The following is a 19,179-nucleotide window of genomic DNA, read 5'->3' as shown; positions in this document are numbered from 1 at the left end:
GGGGCATGGGGGACTTCAGCAGCACACAGTGGCTGAAGGAATGGGGAGGATGCTGCCTACAGAATGGGGCTGGCAGACAGTGCTGGGCTTCTGATGCCTTGAACCCTACTGTAGGGCATCACAAGTGAGGAAGAACATTATTCTAAGCTGTGTCTCTAGGTCTGTGTTACTGATCTGGTAATAAATCTTCGTATCTCTCTTTTTTTTTTCTTTTTCCCCAGATGAGAAGCCTTTTGTCGTGGAAGATACCTATTTACTCTGCCCAGCACCTGTGCTACGAGAAGTTGGCATGTATGTTTTTTCTACATACTCTAATACTTACTTTGCCTATGGGGAAATGATAGTCTGCCTCATCTCTCTATACTCCGTTGTTCTTATGTGCAACTAGTTCTAACGTTGTCATTTGTATTTCACCTTTGAGGAGCTCATAGTTTCTAGACCATTAATTTTTAGATTAACGCAGAATGTTGTTCACTATCACTGGCTGGGGTTTATCAGGTATGGCACATCTGAATGCAAAAAACTGGCTACAGCATGTTTGCATTGCTAGTATCAATAGATTTACAGGTCGTCTTTGAAACTATCTCAACTCTGGGTAGTTTATTAATAGGAGAGTCAGTAATCTTCTCAATGACAGAAAAACATTCCTGCCTCAAATGGGGAAAGCTTTGCTGCTGATCCTAAAGTCCAAGTTCCAGAGGATGTTATCTGGAAGAGGATTGTGGACAGGCAGCCCCGACTTATTTCTTTGGTGTTTTTTTTCAGGGAGGCAGCTCTCCAAGTTAGCATGAACGATGGTCTAAGCTTCATCTCCAGCTCTGTCATCATCTCCAGCACACACTGTGTAAGTTCTCATTCATCTACTTGTGATGATTCAGTAAGGATGGTGGTACTTAACAACAGATGTGTTTGGTACACTGGTATTAAGATTCCCAATTTAGCCTGGCGTGGGAGGGACTTGTTTCCCTCTTTTCAAGGTGAGCCTGTGAGCACAGCAATGCAGCATTTTCTGTGCCATAATATGACAAAGCTCTTGTGCCTTCAGTAAACACCTTGACCCTTATTTCTACATGCACAGGTCAGAATAGAACTAGCAGCCCAGGTCTGGAGGTATCCATGCCTTGTTGCCCAATGCAAAATGAACAAGAGGCATGTCTTGTGGCTTTTTAGCCAGTCTGCATCAAGAGTGGTGCTGCCAGTGGTGAAAGACACACAGAGGTTGTGATTGCACTCTTTGTCTCTTTCTATGCAACATTTAAATGATTTGGAAAATGTAAAGATGGGGCCAGGAGATGGACTCAGTGATCCTTATGGGTCCCTTCCAACCTGACTCCCAAATACACATATTTGAAGAGCAGGGCAGATGGAGTGTTAGCATCTGTATCCAATAGGCTTTTTTATCACCACAGAGAGCAAAACTTTTAGCTAGTTTTCATGATAAGAAAGTTGGGCCAGTTTCTCATTAGTTTAATACTGAAGCGATTTTAGACTGGTAGAGGTCCTGATCTTTATTTAATATTTAAGTCTCCTAGGAACAAGATCGCAAAATAAATATCAGTTTTATCAGACAGTGAATGCTCTAAGAGAAGGAAAACATTTTCCATCTGAGGCAAATAGGTCACTTCTTGGCAAGGAACAAGGGATCAAGGCCTTTGCCTTGAATGCATCACAGCTTCGGTGCTGTAATTCAGCAAGCCCTGTCTCCTGTGGCTGCCAGAGGACTCAGTACTCCTGTGCTCACGTTGTGTCATCCAGTGCCAACTGCCAGCTGCTGGAAATGGGGTACTGGGAATTTTTGCCTTGCCCAGCACAATCATTTATGTGAGGTTTTTCCCAATTACGCTGCCTTCATATACAAATAGTGATCATGTGGCAAACATAATGTTCTTGAGCATTTGTCCCTTTTAGGAAATGACAGTTTTGTGTCTCTTGAATGCAGCAATGCACATCCCTGTGTAGCAGAAACTCGCTCCCTCTGGGAACAGACAGCTTTAGCTTGAACCCATACTGCCTCACTGAAGTCATTATTTGCATTTTTTCCACTTGAGGTGTAAAATCTGCTACAGCATTTCAATGTGGAGAAAATGAGAGCAGGTTTGGAATGAGGGCATATATAATGACTGATTTAATCTCCTTCCTGCTCTGCTGAGAAAGAATGAAAGACATTCTCTTTTCCAGCATTAAGTGACACTGCTTGTCAGTACTCTCAGCACCACATTAGACCTCACTGGTGAATGCTGTTGGGGGTTTGGGGCTTTTTGCTGTTTTTCCTATTCTAAAGGAGACATAGATACAGCTGAGGCAGCCTCACAACTTCTACATGTTCTTTCAAATCTGGGCATACAAACCTGCAGATGGAATCCTTTTGCCTGTATTGCGCATGTCCATGGTGCTTCATGGGACCTCTTGCTTTGCAAAGCTTTCTGATGCCTGAAATATGGTAGGCTTCGTGGTTTGCAGCCAAATAAATGCAAGGGATGCCTTGAATTCAACAGACTAGGCTCTTTTAGTCTTCCTTTTGCTCAATTGGTTGTGCTTTCCTGTATCAGAGTACAAGCATGGCAATATACGCTTTTATTCCTCATTTCCAAGCGTCTCAAGAAACTACTCATTCATGTTCCTAAAATAAAATTGCCAGAAGTGCTTAAATTCTGTTTTTAAAGTGAGTATTCAGGCCGCCCTGGTTCTTTACTGCAGTTCTCTCCTCTGATGAAAGCTAGCTGATTTTCCATGTAAGAAAAGAAGACAGAAGACCTTTGTAAAGACGCTTTTGCTGCAGAGGATCTTCCAGAATTTCCATTTTAAAGTACATTTCGGGAAGACTTGCAGTCACTCAGCTGAATCTGGTGGAGATGAATTGAAAAAAAATATATCAACATTCTTCTTCCAAATTGGACCAGTGATTTTCAAGCCCCAGTTATGAACCAGCCCACAGGAGGTCTTTGGTGGCTTTGTTTTGTTTTTCTTTCTCAGGATTTTCAAGATGAGTTTTCAGAGGCAAAGGAGTTGATTTACATACGTGAAGCCCTTTTAAGTCCCTTATGGTGAGGATCAGTCTGGAACTTGCACTCACCCATTAGCCACCAGATGAAATTCCAAATGGAAGGTCTTTGTGATGAGTAAGGAAGTATCAGAGCTCATCTCAAGTCTGATCTCAGGCAAGAGTGACCTCTTATTAAAGTTTATTTGTCATTTTCTGGAGCTGGTAAGAACCACTGACCATGGGATTCGACAGGACCACTTGGTTTTAAGAGTGCAGTCTTCATCACAAAGAGTGAAAGAACGAAATGTGGGTTATACCAAGATTACCTCAACATGAAGGTGAAACTCCGTTTTATGTCGAATTTCATGGCTTTCATTTTTGAATCAGCACAAGGAATGCATAGCCCCGAAAGAGAACGGTGGCATGTAGGATCATAAGCTCCACTTGCTGGGAGAAACTGGTTTTGATTCTATTTCTTCTGCTGTTGGATTTGCCCATGCTCCAGAGCTGAGTTATGAACTTGTTGAAAACCTGAGTGCACACACCTGAACTGAGAGCTGATAAGGTTCATGTTATTGGGCTCTTGTAGCAGTGAGACACAGCTGCAAAATGGCAACCAAAGCATGCCAACCCCAGTTACTCGTGTATCCATAGGTGGGTAGGACTGGAGCATATGCTGTCTCAGATCCCCTAGTGGTGATGTGCAAAAAGAAGCACATACTCCAATGGGATGGACCTGGGTGGGCTGTGTCCTGCTGGCTTTTGCAGGGTGCTTAGAGCAGCAGAGGCCTGTATGTCCTCTTGCTGGAGGAATGCAGTGATTTCTGTTTATTTGTCAAAAATTGGGCCAGACACAGGAGCTGTTGTGGTCGGGCAAAGCATTTGTTTTATTAACTTATGGAATGCAGCTGAAACCCTCTAGCTCAGGCAGCATGATGCTGCCTGCAGTGAATGAAGCCCGCTCGTGTCCTCTCTGTGGATGGCCAGTGCTATTTTTTATTCAGAGACTTTGCTAACCCAACACCCCAGACCGTGGATTACTGTCTGGCTTTTGGTAAAGCTGCTACGATTGAAAGGTTGGTTTCATTTCAAAAGCAAGAGGGTAACAGTGTGTAAATCAGGGGCTGCAGGCAGGATTTTAATCCTGCCCTCCACAAAATCTACGTATTAAGCTAAGATGGGGCTGTCCTGAGTGTAATTTAGGGTGGTATTTGGCCTGGGGTGTGAGACCACTGGCAGCTACCCCACCAGAACAAGGGAATGGATGGAATGAGAGCATTTTTAAGGCTGGAGACAGCGTGCTGTTTGTGTGCTTAGCTGGGGGATGAGATGCCAGCATCTCCAGTATGACAAAACTCAGCTGGCTGGAAGGATTTGATGAATTTGTCTCTTTGCTTGCTTGTCTTGGAGAGTTACGGATTTATTTCTCTGAAGTTGGTTTTTCAATATTTGCACCTCTTAAAGAATATTTTTCTTCCATTTTAAAGCTCCCTGTGGTGGAAGGAATCTCCTTTCCAAATAATGAGCAAACAGACAGCATTGTTACTGCATTACTTAAGCAGAAGAGAGCAAAATCATGCAGGGACATCCAGGTGACCTCTGCTGCTGGCAGAAGGAGCAGCCCTGAGTACTGAAGCCTGCAAAGGTTGGGCACATGGAGGAGCAGGGCATTGCTTCTTAAGAAGCGACTTCAAGGCTACAGCATCATGCTGGCCCAAGGAGAAGCTGGGCTTGTTCCCCTCTGTGCTTTTGGACAAAATCATCTCTCCTTTGTAGAATCCAGTACAGATTAAAAGCCTTTTCTCTCTCCAACTCTTGGAACCAGTCATTGATTTCTTGGACTGACAACAGGAGAAGGCTGTCCTTGAAGGTATTTAGGAGGCCTGCAGAAGTATCCTGGGCATCTGTTTTGCAACTGTGTCTTCCAGGTCTGAGTTTCCAGGAACTATTCGGATTACAAGTAACGTTTAGGTATCAAAACTCACCATTGTTGCCTCCGTCGCTTGATTCAATGTGGACAGAGTCCTCTCCTAGGAGGCAGGACATTCCCATCCTGACTACTTTCCTGAATACCTTCTTCATCCAGCAAAGTCTGGTATGTCTGCTTTGCAGGTGTATTAAGTGTCCTTGGTCACTGCTGTCAAGGTCCTTATGCAGTGTGCTTGTAGAAGCCAGAGGCATCTGGTGGCTGAATAAAGCTATCAGTGACTGCAGGAAGTGCTTCAGAAACAATTTGTCAGGCTTAGATGTGACATTCCAGCGCTTAAAGGCTGTATTTCCACAGATCATGAAAGACTGAATTCTCGTTGTTCTGTTTCCTCACCTTTTAAGATTAGAATTTTTTTTACTGCATTTATAGAAGAGACACTGAGTTGGAAAGTAAAGGTGAATGTCATTTCCAGTCCCAGTCTGTAAGCTGACAGCTTACCCTGTTGCTCCAGGCGTTCTCACATGGTTGCACACTTTCTTTTACCTGACAGACCATAATATTCTCATTAGATGGCATATAATCAATGGTGAGAGGTTAAAAAGTAGTTCTGTTCTCCTGCTGGCATCAGTGGACCTTAGATATAGACTATAGCTTACTCTCTGCTAAACATATCAACCCCCCATCTTGCAGCACCCAGTGTAAGGCATAGAGCCTTAGAGAGGTGCAATGGGAGCCAAGCATCCCGAGCATCCTCAGCCCACCAGTGCTAAGAATTAAAAACGTGTATGTGTCTATTTCTCAGCTGTTAACCTCAGCACACAGTCTTGCAGTTTCATGTGCAGACTTGCCCTGCGTCAGACTTCAGTGCTGTGAGCATTGCTTTCATGTGCTTGTGTGCTGTGCTCAGCAGGTAATGGCTGGTGGAGTTGGGAAAGCCTTAAAGAAGGGATTTGCTCCTCTTCCCATGTCAGGAGTTTTCTGAAGAACTGAAAGAGGGAGGAAGTATGTGCAGGCTGCACACCAAGCGTTGTCAGGAGATGTACAATAGAGGAAGTAATTAACGAGGCAGCGTTCACAGGCAGGAAGTCAGTCCTACTCCACTGCTGCCAAGTTCTTCAGTGCAGAGAGAGAGAGCATCTTGGATGGAAGCCAGGATGGGAATTAAAATAAGCCTTTGTTCATTTTCTAAAGGGCTCCCAGAAGAGCAAAAACCACTAATGACCTCTTGCACTAGCAGCTCTCAAAACTGGAAGGGAGGTGAAAAGTGCAGGGCTGGAGTGACCATGTAAAGTGGGTCTCCTGGGCAGCTCTGATGATTCAGTTGGAAGAGCAATCCCCTGTACCACCTAGTGAGAAACACGTGGTGCTGCTCTGCAAGGAGAGACGATGAATCATAGAATCGTTTGAATTGGAAGGAACCTTTGAAGGTCATCTAGGCCAACTCCCCTGCAGTGAACAGGGACACCTACAGCAAGGTCAGGGTGCTCAGAGCCCCATCCAGCCTGACCTCCAGGAATGGGGCATCCACCTCCATCCAATGGAGGCACCCATATGCAGGGTGGGAGAACATTTCTGCTGCAGGATGTTAATCTTCCGATGACTGAAAGTTGTTTTTGTTTGCCATGTGTATAGAGTTCTCAGTGGACATCTTCCTGTGTCATACTCAGGCAGTGATTCAGGAGCAGAGCTAGGGGAATTGTGCTTGTAAAGATGAGACCTTCAGATGAAGAGAGATGTGTTGGGCTGGGGTGTTTTGGGGGAGAGGTTGCATTTGGGAGGCCTATGCAATACCTAAACTGAGGTTGCTCCTATCCAGTGCTAATAGATACCAGCTTTGCCTTACCTGAGAGGTTGGTGTTGCAAACCTGCACCCACCATTCTGGGAGGAAATAGTGTCTGGTCCTCCATTTCCAATTGCAAGGATACATGAGACGTTGAAGCAAGCTGGAAAAAAAGAATTGGGTCTCATCCCTCCAATAGGTGTTGCTTTTGACAAAAGGATGTGAGTACTGACGCGCCTTTCTCCATCTTTGAATCCCCTTTTTTTTGTTTTTCTGTGGCTGTTTGAAAGAGATTGGAGGAATTTGTAAGTTTAGTTAAACAATAGTGGGTGGATTTTGTCTTCAAATATGGAGAAAGAGAAGGTCAGAAATTCAAGAAAGCACTGCAGGCCTGTAGTAAAATCTGATGACTCCCTGCAGTGAAGGGTTTTTTATTCAGAAGGAATGTGATGCAGTGCTAACACAGGGTTTTTTCAATTGTGACTTTGTTCTGGGCTGCACAATTAAGGCTCTGCTACTTATCACCGTTCCTGAGTCTGCAGGCAATTAAAGTGCATTTACTATTGTATCAATAGAGGCTTTATGAAACTGCAGAGTAAATCTAATGAGCCCTTTCCTAGGCCCTTGACCTGTGTATTATTAGTTGAGGCATTGCTCTGTGGGAACTCCAGGGCGCACGATTTCAGGTCTGTTTCTAAAATAAATTGCTCTTAGTTGTTTTATGCTGCAAATATAGTAGGCAGTGAATGATTTTGCCTCTCAGGTCACCCTAAGAGTTAAATCTGCAGAAATTATTTCACTCCGATATTGTTGCATGGGCGGTTTTATAACGCCCTTAAGTGAGGTTGGCGTTTTAAAACAGCATGCTCCTAAGATGTGGAAAATAGGATTCCCAAAAGAGGCCAATACATTGGGAGTGGAGGAAGAATCACAGAATGGACGTTTGGAAAAGCTCTTCTCCTCAGGGCTGCTCTCAAGTTCTTCTCCCATCTGTACTCATATCTGGGATTGCCCCAACCCAAGTGCAACACCTTGCCCTCATTGAACCTCATTAATTTCTTGTGGGCCCACTTCTCAAGCTTGTCCGGGCCCCTTTGGATGGCATCCTTTCCTTACACGCTACCCAATGTGATTCCAATTTAAACAAAATTTCAGAAGGAAACTTGTCCCATACATCTTACTGTGTGGGTTCAGGCCATGCTGGTGTTTGCTTAACCTTGCTGAACTCATGGCAAGCTGCCTGTGGCAGCCCATGAGGAACGTCACTGGTTCAGCCTAGGGGGGTATGTAAGAGTGTTAGCTCAGGACGGTGCTGCTTAGATTTTCATTTTTTTTTTTTTTTTTAACAAAGTTGCTTAAGTGCTACAAACCTCAGACACACAGAGGCAAGGCATTCCAGAGCTGCAGCATGCTGTTTTCCTTCCTTTCCTGTCTTGCAAAGAAGTAAACCCAAATCAAGCCATAAATGGCTGTTGTTATGACAAAATGTAATTCCACTGAATTTTGTCTATTATTCCAGTTGCTATTCACCTCCCAGAATGAATTTAGCATTCTTCTGTTGAGGGCTGCCTTCAGGCACAAATGGAAACCAAAATAACTGCTTAGGTTTCACCTCAAAGACTTTGCTTTTTAGCTCTAAGTGTCGAGGGACAGGAGAGGGCTCTTTCAGAATAGGAGCTCCTCAGTCAAAATGGAAACACCTCCAACTGGGTAGGTGCCCATCAAATGAAGGGTTTTTGATTGAATTGAGGGGAAGATCATCTGTTCCACCAGACCCTGTTTTTTGTAGTGCCAACTCCCAGATGCAATGCCTTATGTTGCAAGACTGGGAAAACCTGAATTTTACCCTTAATTCTGCCCTATCTGTCTTCTGGAGTTCTTGCTAACACTTCTGTTTATCTGGAAACTTCTGGGTATTTCTTATGAACGAAAAATTGAGTGTGTTTTCCTAAGTATAAACACTGCAATTGCAGATTAGAGAAATGTTCTCTCCTACCAAAGATCTTCTCTTGTACCAGAGGGAGCAATAATTACTCCTCCTTCCCTCCATGTGTGAACCCTTCAGGACAAGGGCTGTCTTTTGCTCTGGGTTTGTACAGCATGCGGTAAAGTGAGGCTTCACTGGTGTTTATATTGTGCTGTAAAGCAAATAACCGAGGATGCTGGAAGAATCTTTTCTGTAAACAGGCTCTCATCTTCTTTCAGCTGTGAAAGGAAGGGAGGAAAATAGATCATTGCCAAAGGAGCTCCCATTTCACAGCACAGTAAAGTTGGAAAAGTGAAGCTGAAAGCATGTAGACTGGGTGACCCAGAACAGGTGTTTCTTGCTCACGTCTCCTCCTGAGCTTGGCTCCCACTCAAGCTACTACACATAGACTGTGATCAAAGAGGTTAGGATTACAGAATACTGTGTTCAGTGAGATTCCATTTCCTTTTAGAAATTAGACTGGATTGTTATACTAAAAATAAGAATAATAATGAAGTTCCTATGCGTATGTGATGATAGGCATCGGTTTCTGTTGCAGTGATGGGGGCATTCCCAAGAGAGTCAGGTTCTATGGTTGTATTCCAGGAAGAAATGGTGATCATTCCCTTCACAATAAAAGATACCTGAATCTGATGTGCAAAGGCCTGGGTCATCCTTTGTCTTCCTTCTCCTCTGCTAAGCCTCTTTCTCCTTTCTCTCCCATGAGAAAATCTCTGTGAGAATTCGGATGCTCATTCAAGCACTGTAGTCAAGATTGTTGTAAAGTCTTTTAGCAGCACTTCGCTCTTTTCCTGTTAACACCCTTGACGTGCTTTCAGGTTGCCACTGCTCTTCCCAGTGAGAAAATGTAAAAAGAGTGTAGATTTCAATGTGCAGGATGCTGGGCTGGGATAGAAACGTGCATGTCTCTTGGGATTTTGCTGTATAAGTGTCATTTAAGTTATTGTGAGTCACTCTAAAGGCAGTCTTGGTGAGGTGGCTGCATTGTTGTTCCGAGGTAGCAGAATAGGTCTCACGTTGCATTCCCAACACGGGAGCAGTAATGCTGTCAGCTTTCCAGCCTGCCCAGTGTGAGAATGGCTGGAAAGGCTCCAAGATGCTCTGCTGCACGGCATGGGATCGATGATCCTTGGAGCAGCTAGCTGGTAAGGGAGCATCACTTCTGTGATCCTACTTTCTGATGAAGTCATTAGGAGTTAGAATGAACTCCTAAAGCCAAGTGCTTGATGCATGTGTTCAACAGAAGTCCATCCTTCTTAGGCACACCACAAAGTCAGCACATTTAAACACATGCTTCAAGTTAAATCCATGTACTGTTGTGGTAATGAGCATGCACGCTAACAACCGCCCTCTCCCTATAAATCAGTGGTGCATTAATTCATCAACAACAGTGCATGAGCACATTTGTTAGATGCACCTAGTACTTCATTTATCTCTCCTGAACTTCAGTAGTCAAAGCTTTCAGGAGTCCATACACTTGGAAGTTCCACGTTCCAATTCTGGAATATCTACTGTATGCTGCAGATGCCAATGCAGTAAAGCGAGAAACTATGAAATAAAACCTTAAAAATAATTAGGATTCAAACAAAACAAAGACAAATTCCCATCTGATGTGTAGTAGCTTTTCTTGTTTGAAACCCTCAGACATAAGCCATCAAAAAGTCAACAAGGAGATTTATGTGTGTTTCTCTTAGAAGCACCCTGGATGCCTGAGATGAAAGAGAGTCTCAGAGTCACTGATGCTGTCTTAGCTTTGTCTGTCTGCATGACTGCATTCCTGCAAGATTTTAGGAATGATCTTGGGCAGCAGCACTGGTAGGCAACAAGAGAAGTGTAGATGAGTCATTTCCCTGGAGCGGTCATCCCTGTTTGCTGACTCCTGAAGGAATGTGCATGCACCTAATCATGACCTCTTAGATAAGATCTTCCCAGGGTTTGTGTGTGTGCCCTAGAGGAATGTCTTGCTTTGGAGGACAGCACATTGCTGAATTTTTGTGGGTAGACTTAAGGAAATAGCCTGTGCCATGTTCTGGGTTGGACTTTCCCATCCCTCACCAATCGAGGTACCTGTAGCTTGAGACGTGGGCCAGGTTCCTTTCTCATGACAAAAGAATTCCCCCCAGTCACGGTTTGGCTCCTCAAAGCCCAACACATGTCAACACTATTTTCTGAGTAAAAGCACATATATATATATATATATATGTATGTATGTGCGTATCCATGTATGAGGAAATGCCTCAAATCTCCCGTTTCAGATTTCTTGATATCTTTATATTTCACAGTATCATCCAGAGGTTGTTTTCCATTGATCTTCAACTGCCAGCAATACTTGCAGCATTTTCTTGGACTCTTTGGCAGGGAAAAGACAGCTCCAAGGCACTGATGCCTTGCTTTCTCTACCAGCATTTTGTTTCGAAGTCTACATGGCTGAGGTTTCACATGTCAAAACATCATGCTGACTTTCTTGTAGAGTTTCTTGATACAATAGCAAGGCGTTTCAAAACAATGGCTCCAAGCATCATCTAGGTCTTCAGCAGCTGTCTGGAAGCAAGTTGTTAATGTTTTGTCTTTAGTTTATAGTTGGCAGAAGCAGTAACAGAACCTTAGCTCAATTTTTCACATGTGATGGAGTTGTAGATTCTTGATCATGCTACAGGCCCAGGCAGCACAGTTTCATCTCAGTATAAGCATTCCAAATAAATCCCAATGGGAAAGTAGCACTGATTTCAGATAACTCTCTGTACTTAGGGGCTAGCATGCTTCATTTCTGTAGATATTTCACAGGAACTCCAGTAGTTAAGTGTTAAAATTCTTCTTTGTCTTCAAAATGAAAGTTGTTTTTGTCGTCTGCGTTGACAACCTTTATTCAATACGTGTGTCGAACACAGCTCATTGAATTATTCCAGCATTTGTGTCACTCTTCCAAATTTTCATTTAAAAATAACTGAATGGAAACAGATATTTCAAAAGCCTTCACCAGCCCTATTTAACCAGCTTTAAGACAGGGAGAAAGACTCAAAAACGTCCGTGGAACTTTTGTGATCTGTTCTAGCAGGCGTATTTTCCCTCTTGTTTATTATTCAGCTTGGGTAGCGGCACTTAACATCTAAGCAAAGTTCAAGCTCTATGAAACTATGGTTGCTACGCAGAATGATTACTAAATTATAGCAGAAACTGGCAATATAAAGGTAAAACAAAAGAAAAGCAAGATTTGGGTCGCTTTGGTGATTATGGTAGGTTTTATTATGTACATATGTGTTGTCCAAGCCTGACTTGCTAGGGTTTCCTCATAGCCCAGCTCACAGCAGTGACAGTGTAATCAGAGCAAATAAAGACTGAATTTGTAGATTAAGGGTCTTGATTTGATGTGTAGTAGCTGTGGCTGAGCCCAGAAAATTCAGCTCATATCTGTCCAGAGTATTTTTCATCTTTGTTCAAGTCTAAGAAAAGGAATTAATACCAACCCCACATTCGTGTGTGTGTGTCTGGTTTTGATATCGGAAGACGGCTCATTCCTGTAGGCTTGTCATGCAGTGCTGGCTTTGAGAGGCATTACCTGAGTGAGAAATGTAAGTTTTGGCAAATGAAATCCTTTCAGCTCCTCTGGACTGTTTCATTGCTGAGAGATGCAGAATACCAGCTGGCCACATCAGCTGCCTTGCAGAGATCCAGATGTGTTGGAGTAATGTAAACTTCTCTTTGCAGTGCAAACAAATTCCGTTAAAAACCGGTTAAAAGACCACTTTAATTTGCCTTGTATTTCTGCAAATTGCTCTTAAATTATTCTTAATGACAAAATTTATTTCAATGTAGGCACAAAAGGGGCAGGTAACCATTAGACATAAAAAGCCTTCCGTCTTTCCTCTATGATTTCATAGCAACAAAGAGTCAGAATCACATATTCTAAAGTGCTTAACATCAGCACGTTCCACTTTGCAGATGATGGATGTTACTTCATGCCATCTGTCTAAAGGAACAACACCAAAATATACAGCTCTGTCTTCTCAAATGAGTTTTATTTTGTGTCAGGGTCCAGTTTCCATTTCCAGAGATGTCTTGGGTGAATTCTCCTGTGCGGACTACATCTCTTTTATTTCCAAGTGTCAAAGATCAGATTGTCTTGATCCAAGATGTCCAGAAATGTCTTCTGCACTAGAAGAAGGTTTGGAAAATGCTCTTAAACTTGATTGTTTTTCCATTATTCTTACCATTTTGGTATGATGGGAGATCATCTGGCCACTGAATTAGAGTGACTTAAGCAGGCACCCAATTTTCCCATCTTGCAGGTCAGTCTGCTCTTGAATGTGTCCTTAGTCTGACTTGGTGATCTTGACATTTGGGTGGGGTTTTTATATGCCTGACTCCTATATTGGGAACTTCTCAAACAGGCTTAAGTCAGGACTGCCTGCTTGCTTATCTCAGAACAGGGCAATACTGGGGAGACATGCTATAGGGAAGCTGGCATGACTTAGAGAGCTGAGAACATCTGCTTTGGGTTAAATCTAATCAACAAGAAATAATGCACATTTGGTTTTGATTGCTATATTGAGGTGCCTTGTGCAGCAGTTAGGATTGTTCATTGATATCAGAGAACTGCAAATGCCTTTTTAATGGGGAAAACATAAAGGACCGTCCTCCTGGCTGTCAGGGCCCACTGTTGTCTCATGTTGAGCCTGCTGTCACCAGCACCCCCAGGTCCCTTCCTGCTGAGGCTCTCCAGCCATTCATCTCCTCCAGGCTGTGCCTGTGTCTGCATTATGCCATCCCAGCTGCACCACCTGGCATTTTCCTTTGCTGGATTTCAGGCCAGTGCTCCAATCTGTCTATCCAGATGCCTCTGCAAGGCTTCTCTTCCCTCCAGGAACTGAACAGAGCCTCCAGTTTAGCACCATCAGCAAACGTACAGAGGATGCACTGCAGTCCTGCATCCAGACCACTGATAAAACCACTGAACAAGACTGGCCCTAGAACTGATCTCTGGAGAGCACCAGTGATGACCATCTGCTAGATATAGCTCCATTCCCTACGATGCTCTGAGCTTTGCTCTGTTCATCACCCAGAGTAACATGAACCAATTTGTTTCACAGTCAGGCAATTTCTCCAGGAGGATGTCATGAGGGATGGTATCAAAGGCCTTACTGAAATCCAGACAGATTACATCCTCTGCCTTCCCTTCATCCACTGCTTTCCCTTAATCCACCAAGCAGGTGACCTTATGATAGAGAGAGATCAAATTATTAAGGCAGGACTTTCTCTTGATGAACCAATGTTGGCAATGGCTGATAACAGCTTTGTTCTTTAATGGACTTTTGTTATCCCCCAGGACAATTTTCTCCAGAACTTTTCCAGGCACTGTGGTTAAACCAACAGGTCTGTAGTGTTTTGGGTCTTCTCTCATGCCCTGTTTGTAATGCTGGGTACATCCATCTCATCACAGACCTTCTTCGGTAAATTGTTGAGAGTGGTTGTTAGCCATAACATCTGCTAATTCCTTCAGGACTCAGGGTTGAATCTTCTCAGACCCCATGGACTTACGACCATTGAGCTGATAAAACAGTTTCCTTTCAATTTTGGTGACCACAACTGGAAAGTCACTGCTCCCCTCGTCATGATCCTCTCACTCAGACGACTGGACAACTCAAGATCTACCACTAATATTAAAAACTGAAGCAAAAAGCTGTGTTTTCCTTATCCTATCTTGTTAGGTGAACATCTTCATCGAGTATCAGTCCAATGTTTTCTTTAGACTTCTTCTTGCTGCTGACATACTTTAAAAAGCCTTTTTTTGTTGCTGCCTGATACCATGTTGGCCAGTGTCATCCCCAGTTGAGCTTCAGCTTTTCTTGCTTTCTCCCTGCAGATGCAAACTGCAGCTCTCCAAAGAGTTTTCTGTTTGGAGTAAATTAGAATTCTGGCATTACTTTCAAGCTTGTGCAAAAGGGAAAAATAGAATCAAAGAATCATAGAATGATTTGAGTTGGGCAGGACCCTTAAAGGCCGTCTAGTCCAACTCCCTGCGATGAACAGGGACATCTACAGCTCAATCAGTTTGCTGTAGATAGTCACAAATAGTCACAAAGAAAGGAGAATGCTTGAAATCACGAGGAAACATCGTGTTGTGAGCTGTGATTCTTTAAAATTACATCTATTTTTTGGAAAACCGAGACAAAACTTCCTACAACTCCAGGAGGTGAACAAGATGCCTCAGCCTCTTCACAATAACCGAGGATGGGGAAGGTGCCCCATTTAGATGTATGAGAGAGGAAAACTGTGTTTTCTGCTGGTGGTACTCACAAGCTCTCTGTGTTTCTCTTCCAGTCAGATGGGACCATCCTGGCTATAGCTCTGTTGATCCTCTTCCTGCTGCTGGCGTTGGCCCTCCTCTGGTGGTTCTGGCCTCTTTGCTGCACAGTGGTAAGTCCTCCTCACCCTTCTCTACCTTCAGCTTGCTGACAGCTCCATGGTATTTCTGTGTGAACGAGCTGCAAGAAACTGTGTCTGGGATGGGGAAGCCAGTTTGCAGGCAGGGGGAAAGCCTTCCCTCTCCTTGTGATCATAGCACGCTTTATCAAGTGTTTGTTGTTACTTGCATGCAGCATTCTCGCTTGATTTTCTTTCGCTGAAGTAAAATGTTAAGTTTTACTTAAGGTAAAATGGAGGGCAGAAATGGTGAGTGGGGAGCAGCAGGTCGGCATTGTCTGGATGGAACAAGGGAACAGAACAAAATGTTCTGAAGAGTTAAAAAGCGTAGTCACAGAGCTCATGTTTAAAAACGCAGACAAAATGTGGAGAAAACAGAAGGAGGTCAGGGGAGGTAAAGGGGAATCAGGGACTTGAGATAAGATTTTCTCTCACGCATGACCCTGCTGTCTGACTGCAAGGACCTGTCATAGCTCTGTATGATTGTGCCCTGGGGCTGCCTTTTCCAATGGAAATCGGGGTGAAGAGTGATTATTGTGGAGCATGCAATCCAGTGAATCTCAGCCCTCACTTTGGGTCTCATTTACACGGCAAATATAGAGCAGGAATTACTGTCAGCAGAACTGGGGACTGGTTTTGGTGTCAGGCTGCATATCATGTTTCAAATGCATCTCTTAAGATTATCCAAACTGGCTCAAGTTTCTGGGTCACTACCATTGTTCCTGATTGTAAGTGACTTACCCAGTTTTCTAAGTTTACACCGTATTGTACCATACTGTGGAGCCACAGGCCCTGCAGGAGCTGGTCATATCTGAGGAGTCTTTGTGTGAAATGTGTTTCTCTATCCAGAACAAGGATGAAAAACTTAGAGGAAAAAATCTTGATCATCTCTGTCTGTTTCTGGATGGATAAGCGAGGGGTAGAATGCTTCTTTTCATGGTAGTTTGGCACCTCTGTCCTGAGTAGAAAACCAGAAGGGAAAAAATACTTATCTGGACTTTTCAGAACAATAAAAATATCAGTTCTAAAAATGGACAAAGGATTAGCAGTGGGGTAGATTTCTGGGAGTTGTTTGTCTAAACTAGATGACCTGTTCCCAGTGAAGTCAGGCCAACTTCTTTGTTGGCACATCTGCATGGGAGTCAATGGAGGTGAACCCATGCAGAGTTTACACTGGGATGTAGTGGAGGACTGAGGTGACAGAGAGGAGAGGCTGTAAGTGATGCTACCATTTAAAGGTTCTTTTGCAGGAGAGCAATGAGGCTGATAATAAGGCATGAATGAAAGCAGAAGGTTATGGAGTAGAGGGAGCATGGAACTGTATGCACTGAGAGGGCCGTGCAAGACTGCTCCAAGGGAACAAGATGGGGACAGCAGTCATGGAACTGTGATGCTTTAAGTGTGTGTTAAACACATCCCGTTACTTGCTGGAAAGACTTCAATTCAGGAACCTGTGTGAGATCTCTTCATCTCTCCAGGATGGCAGAGCAGTAGTAAACCAGCAGCTAAGATACCTCACTGTGCATTTCAATTCTGTAAAATGTAGAGAGAAATCCACAGAGGAGCACCCAGCCTGCTTGGTTTAGGGTGGGGAGAAAGAGCAGAGCGGCACTGCTTATTTACTAGTTTGGCAGTGGCTCATCAAGGAATACAACGTCAGAAACACAGAGTGAATTAAGGGCAGAGGAACTGGCTTGCACAACAGACAAGAGGCAGGCAAGCAATAACCTCTAATAATCAAACCACAGACCCAGAGACACTGATGTGAATTCAAGCCTGGGGACATCTCAGAGATAATTGTGTGTCTGTCTAGGGGGAAAAAAATCCAACTTTTTTCTTACAAAGAATAAATTTGACTGACAAGCACATTTCTAAACAGTGAAACTCCCTTTGGCATGTGTTTTAATTAAATAGAAATCATTACTGTCCAGCAGTTCTCCAGGAAAGACACCAAGCCAGCTTCACCCCTGGAGTAAAGGCACTGAAGTCAATAGACTTACTCTGGAGATTTATCTGGAACTCAGTATCTCCTTGGCATGCACTCATAAAGAAATGCTATTTCCAAGTGTATCCAAGTTTATTGGTCTCAGAAGTATTCTGGGATGAAGTCTGGAATTTACCACTCAGTTTACAGTAGATGCAATTGTTGCTTAGTGGATCAAAATAATAATTAGACCTTTGCTGTGCCTGATACCAGTACAGGCAAAATTCCCCTTGACATCCATATGGGGAGGTGCCAAAGCATGGGAGCCAGGTGCTAATTTTTGAAGAGATTTCAAGGAAGTTTATTCAACTGCAGGCAACAAAGGAAGATGTTCTGCAAAGCTTACATCTCCAGCACTGTACACATGAAAAGAATGATGACAAATACAAAGACATCATGGCAGGATGACCCCACTTTTCCTGAGAAGAACACATCTGCAAAACAGAAGGCGCCAGATCCAGGCCTTGATGATGGCTTTAGGCATTTGACTTTCAGTAGCTGTTGTTTTCCCCTTCCTCCTCTGTCCTGAACACAGGGTAACCTAGAGAAATCAGAGCACTCATAGCAGAACTTGTGTGCAACAGGCTGCTTAGATAACCAAAGGTGAAATTCAGTTCCAGGTAGGAGGCCAGTACAAGGCGTAGTTTTAATATAGACACAAGCCAAGTAAATACAAATGTCTGCAAGACAACTAAATAATAACCTCCAAAATAGTCTTCAGGAGGCTTTTGCAGGTATATTATTAGACTGGCTTGGAAATTAAGTTGGTTAATTTGTTTTGGATGGATAGCAAAGACATAGTTAATACAATAATTGAAAGTCATGTCCATACTGGGAGAGTTCCCATGCACCTCCCATTTTGCACCTCTGCAGCAACTGCCTGCTCAGAGTATTTGCACCCTCTTGCTTATTTTTGTACTGCAGCTTCTTAAACTACAGGGGTGGGGCTGGCATATAAATGAGGTGTTGGTATTCAAGCATCGAACACCAGCCTTAGCTCTAAAGCTGCTTTCTGGAAGGAAGCATGGAAGAACCCAGCAATTTGTTTGGCTCTAAGTCTGCAGTGCAGCTGACCAAAAGTTTTGGAAACAAAAATCTGGATGGATAAAATACAGAAGATATATATATATATATTAAAAACACATGCAAATTATGGCTAAACTGCAGGAAGAAAAGGGGAGGAAATGCATATACACTACAGTAACCCTGGAGAGTAATAAAATTACATGGTGCGCATTGGCGTGATGGAGATTACTTGTAAGGGCCCACGTATTCTGATTCCCACCCGTTCCCGTGTGCATGTGAGGCACCATTTTTCTGCAGTTAAAATGATTTTGGGAGAAGAGAATGCGGGTTCATTAATCATCTGAAACATTAGTGAGAAAAAATGAGAGATAAAGACACAAATGTGCAGGGAAAAATGGCTCATAGACCCCACAGCCCCTGTCTTCAGACCAAGCCAAGAGTTCAACCAAGCACTCACCTAGCATAATGTGGTAGCTCCACCAAAGCTATTGGGCCCTAAACTGGTGTCCGCTCTTGCTGCCACAAAGGAGTGTCTTCATTTATGGTACAGTCAATACAAAACAATCGGAGCCAAAATTTAAAGCCAAATTCTCCGAAGAGTCCTTCAGTTTCTGACCCAAAAGGTCTTCCAAGGGGTTCAGCTTTTGGAGAGCGCTAAGAATTGCCTTCTGAAATCCCTTTGCCTTGAGATGATACACATAGACTTCAGATTCCTGAACCACTTTCCTTGCTAATGCATCTCTTTAAGGCCAGATCCAAAGGCCAGTTATATTAATCCCGACTGTCTTCAGCACCTTTTGTTCCAGACCACAACAGAGACTCAGCATAGAGGAGGCACTGTTGTTCTTTGCCCAAGTCGTGCAGGGAAAGCAGTTAACTCAGTAAAAATTATTTCTTCCTTTGTTTTTTCCTTGGACTCCTCTCACCTCTTCCACAGAAAGCTGGCTAAGCCCAGCTGAGGAGAATTAGCTCATTAGGACCGAGTCTTACTCAACCAATAAATTCATGAGCAATCAATGAGTGAGAGCAAGGGCTTCTGCAGATAGCTGAAAGTAGCAGTGATGTCTT

General features: G+C 43.5%; 1 protein-coding gene across 4 annotated transcripts in view; it reads left to right on the top strand.

Annotated features, from left to right (window-relative positions):
- The window catches only part of ANTXR1 (anthrax toxin receptor 1), a 97,077-nt gene that overhangs the window by 36,947 nt on the left and 40,951 nt on the right, over positions 1–19,179 (top strand). Inside the window, exons 11-14 of one of the 4 annotated variants that reach the window (XM_021375006.1) lie at positions 222–291; positions 766–844; positions 15,000–15,095; positions 17,401–17,752. In XM_021375006.1, the coding sequence (XP_021230681.1) occupies positions 222–291; positions 766–844; positions 15,000–15,095; positions 17,401–17,493 (338 nt within the window). In that variant the 3' untranslated portion in view covers positions 17,494–17,752. Of the gene's footprint in view, positions 1–221; positions 292–765; positions 845–4,470; positions 4,677–14,999; positions 15,096–16,351; positions 16,986–17,400; positions 17,753–19,179 lie in introns of those variants that run through there. The other 3 variants (XM_021375009.1, XM_021375010.1, XM_021375008.1) reach the window with 3 other exon arrangements.

Source organism: Numida meleagris, chromosome 21 (assembly GCF_002078875.1).
Source record: "Numida meleagris isolate 19003 breed g44 Domestic line chromosome 21, NumMel1.0, whole genome shotgun sequence".
Lineage (NCBI taxonomy): Eukaryota > Metazoa > Chordata > Aves > Galliformes > Numididae > Numida > Numida meleagris.
The sequence above is the reverse complement of the archived record's forward strand: the minus strand, read 5'-3'. Positions and strand labels throughout refer to the sequence as shown.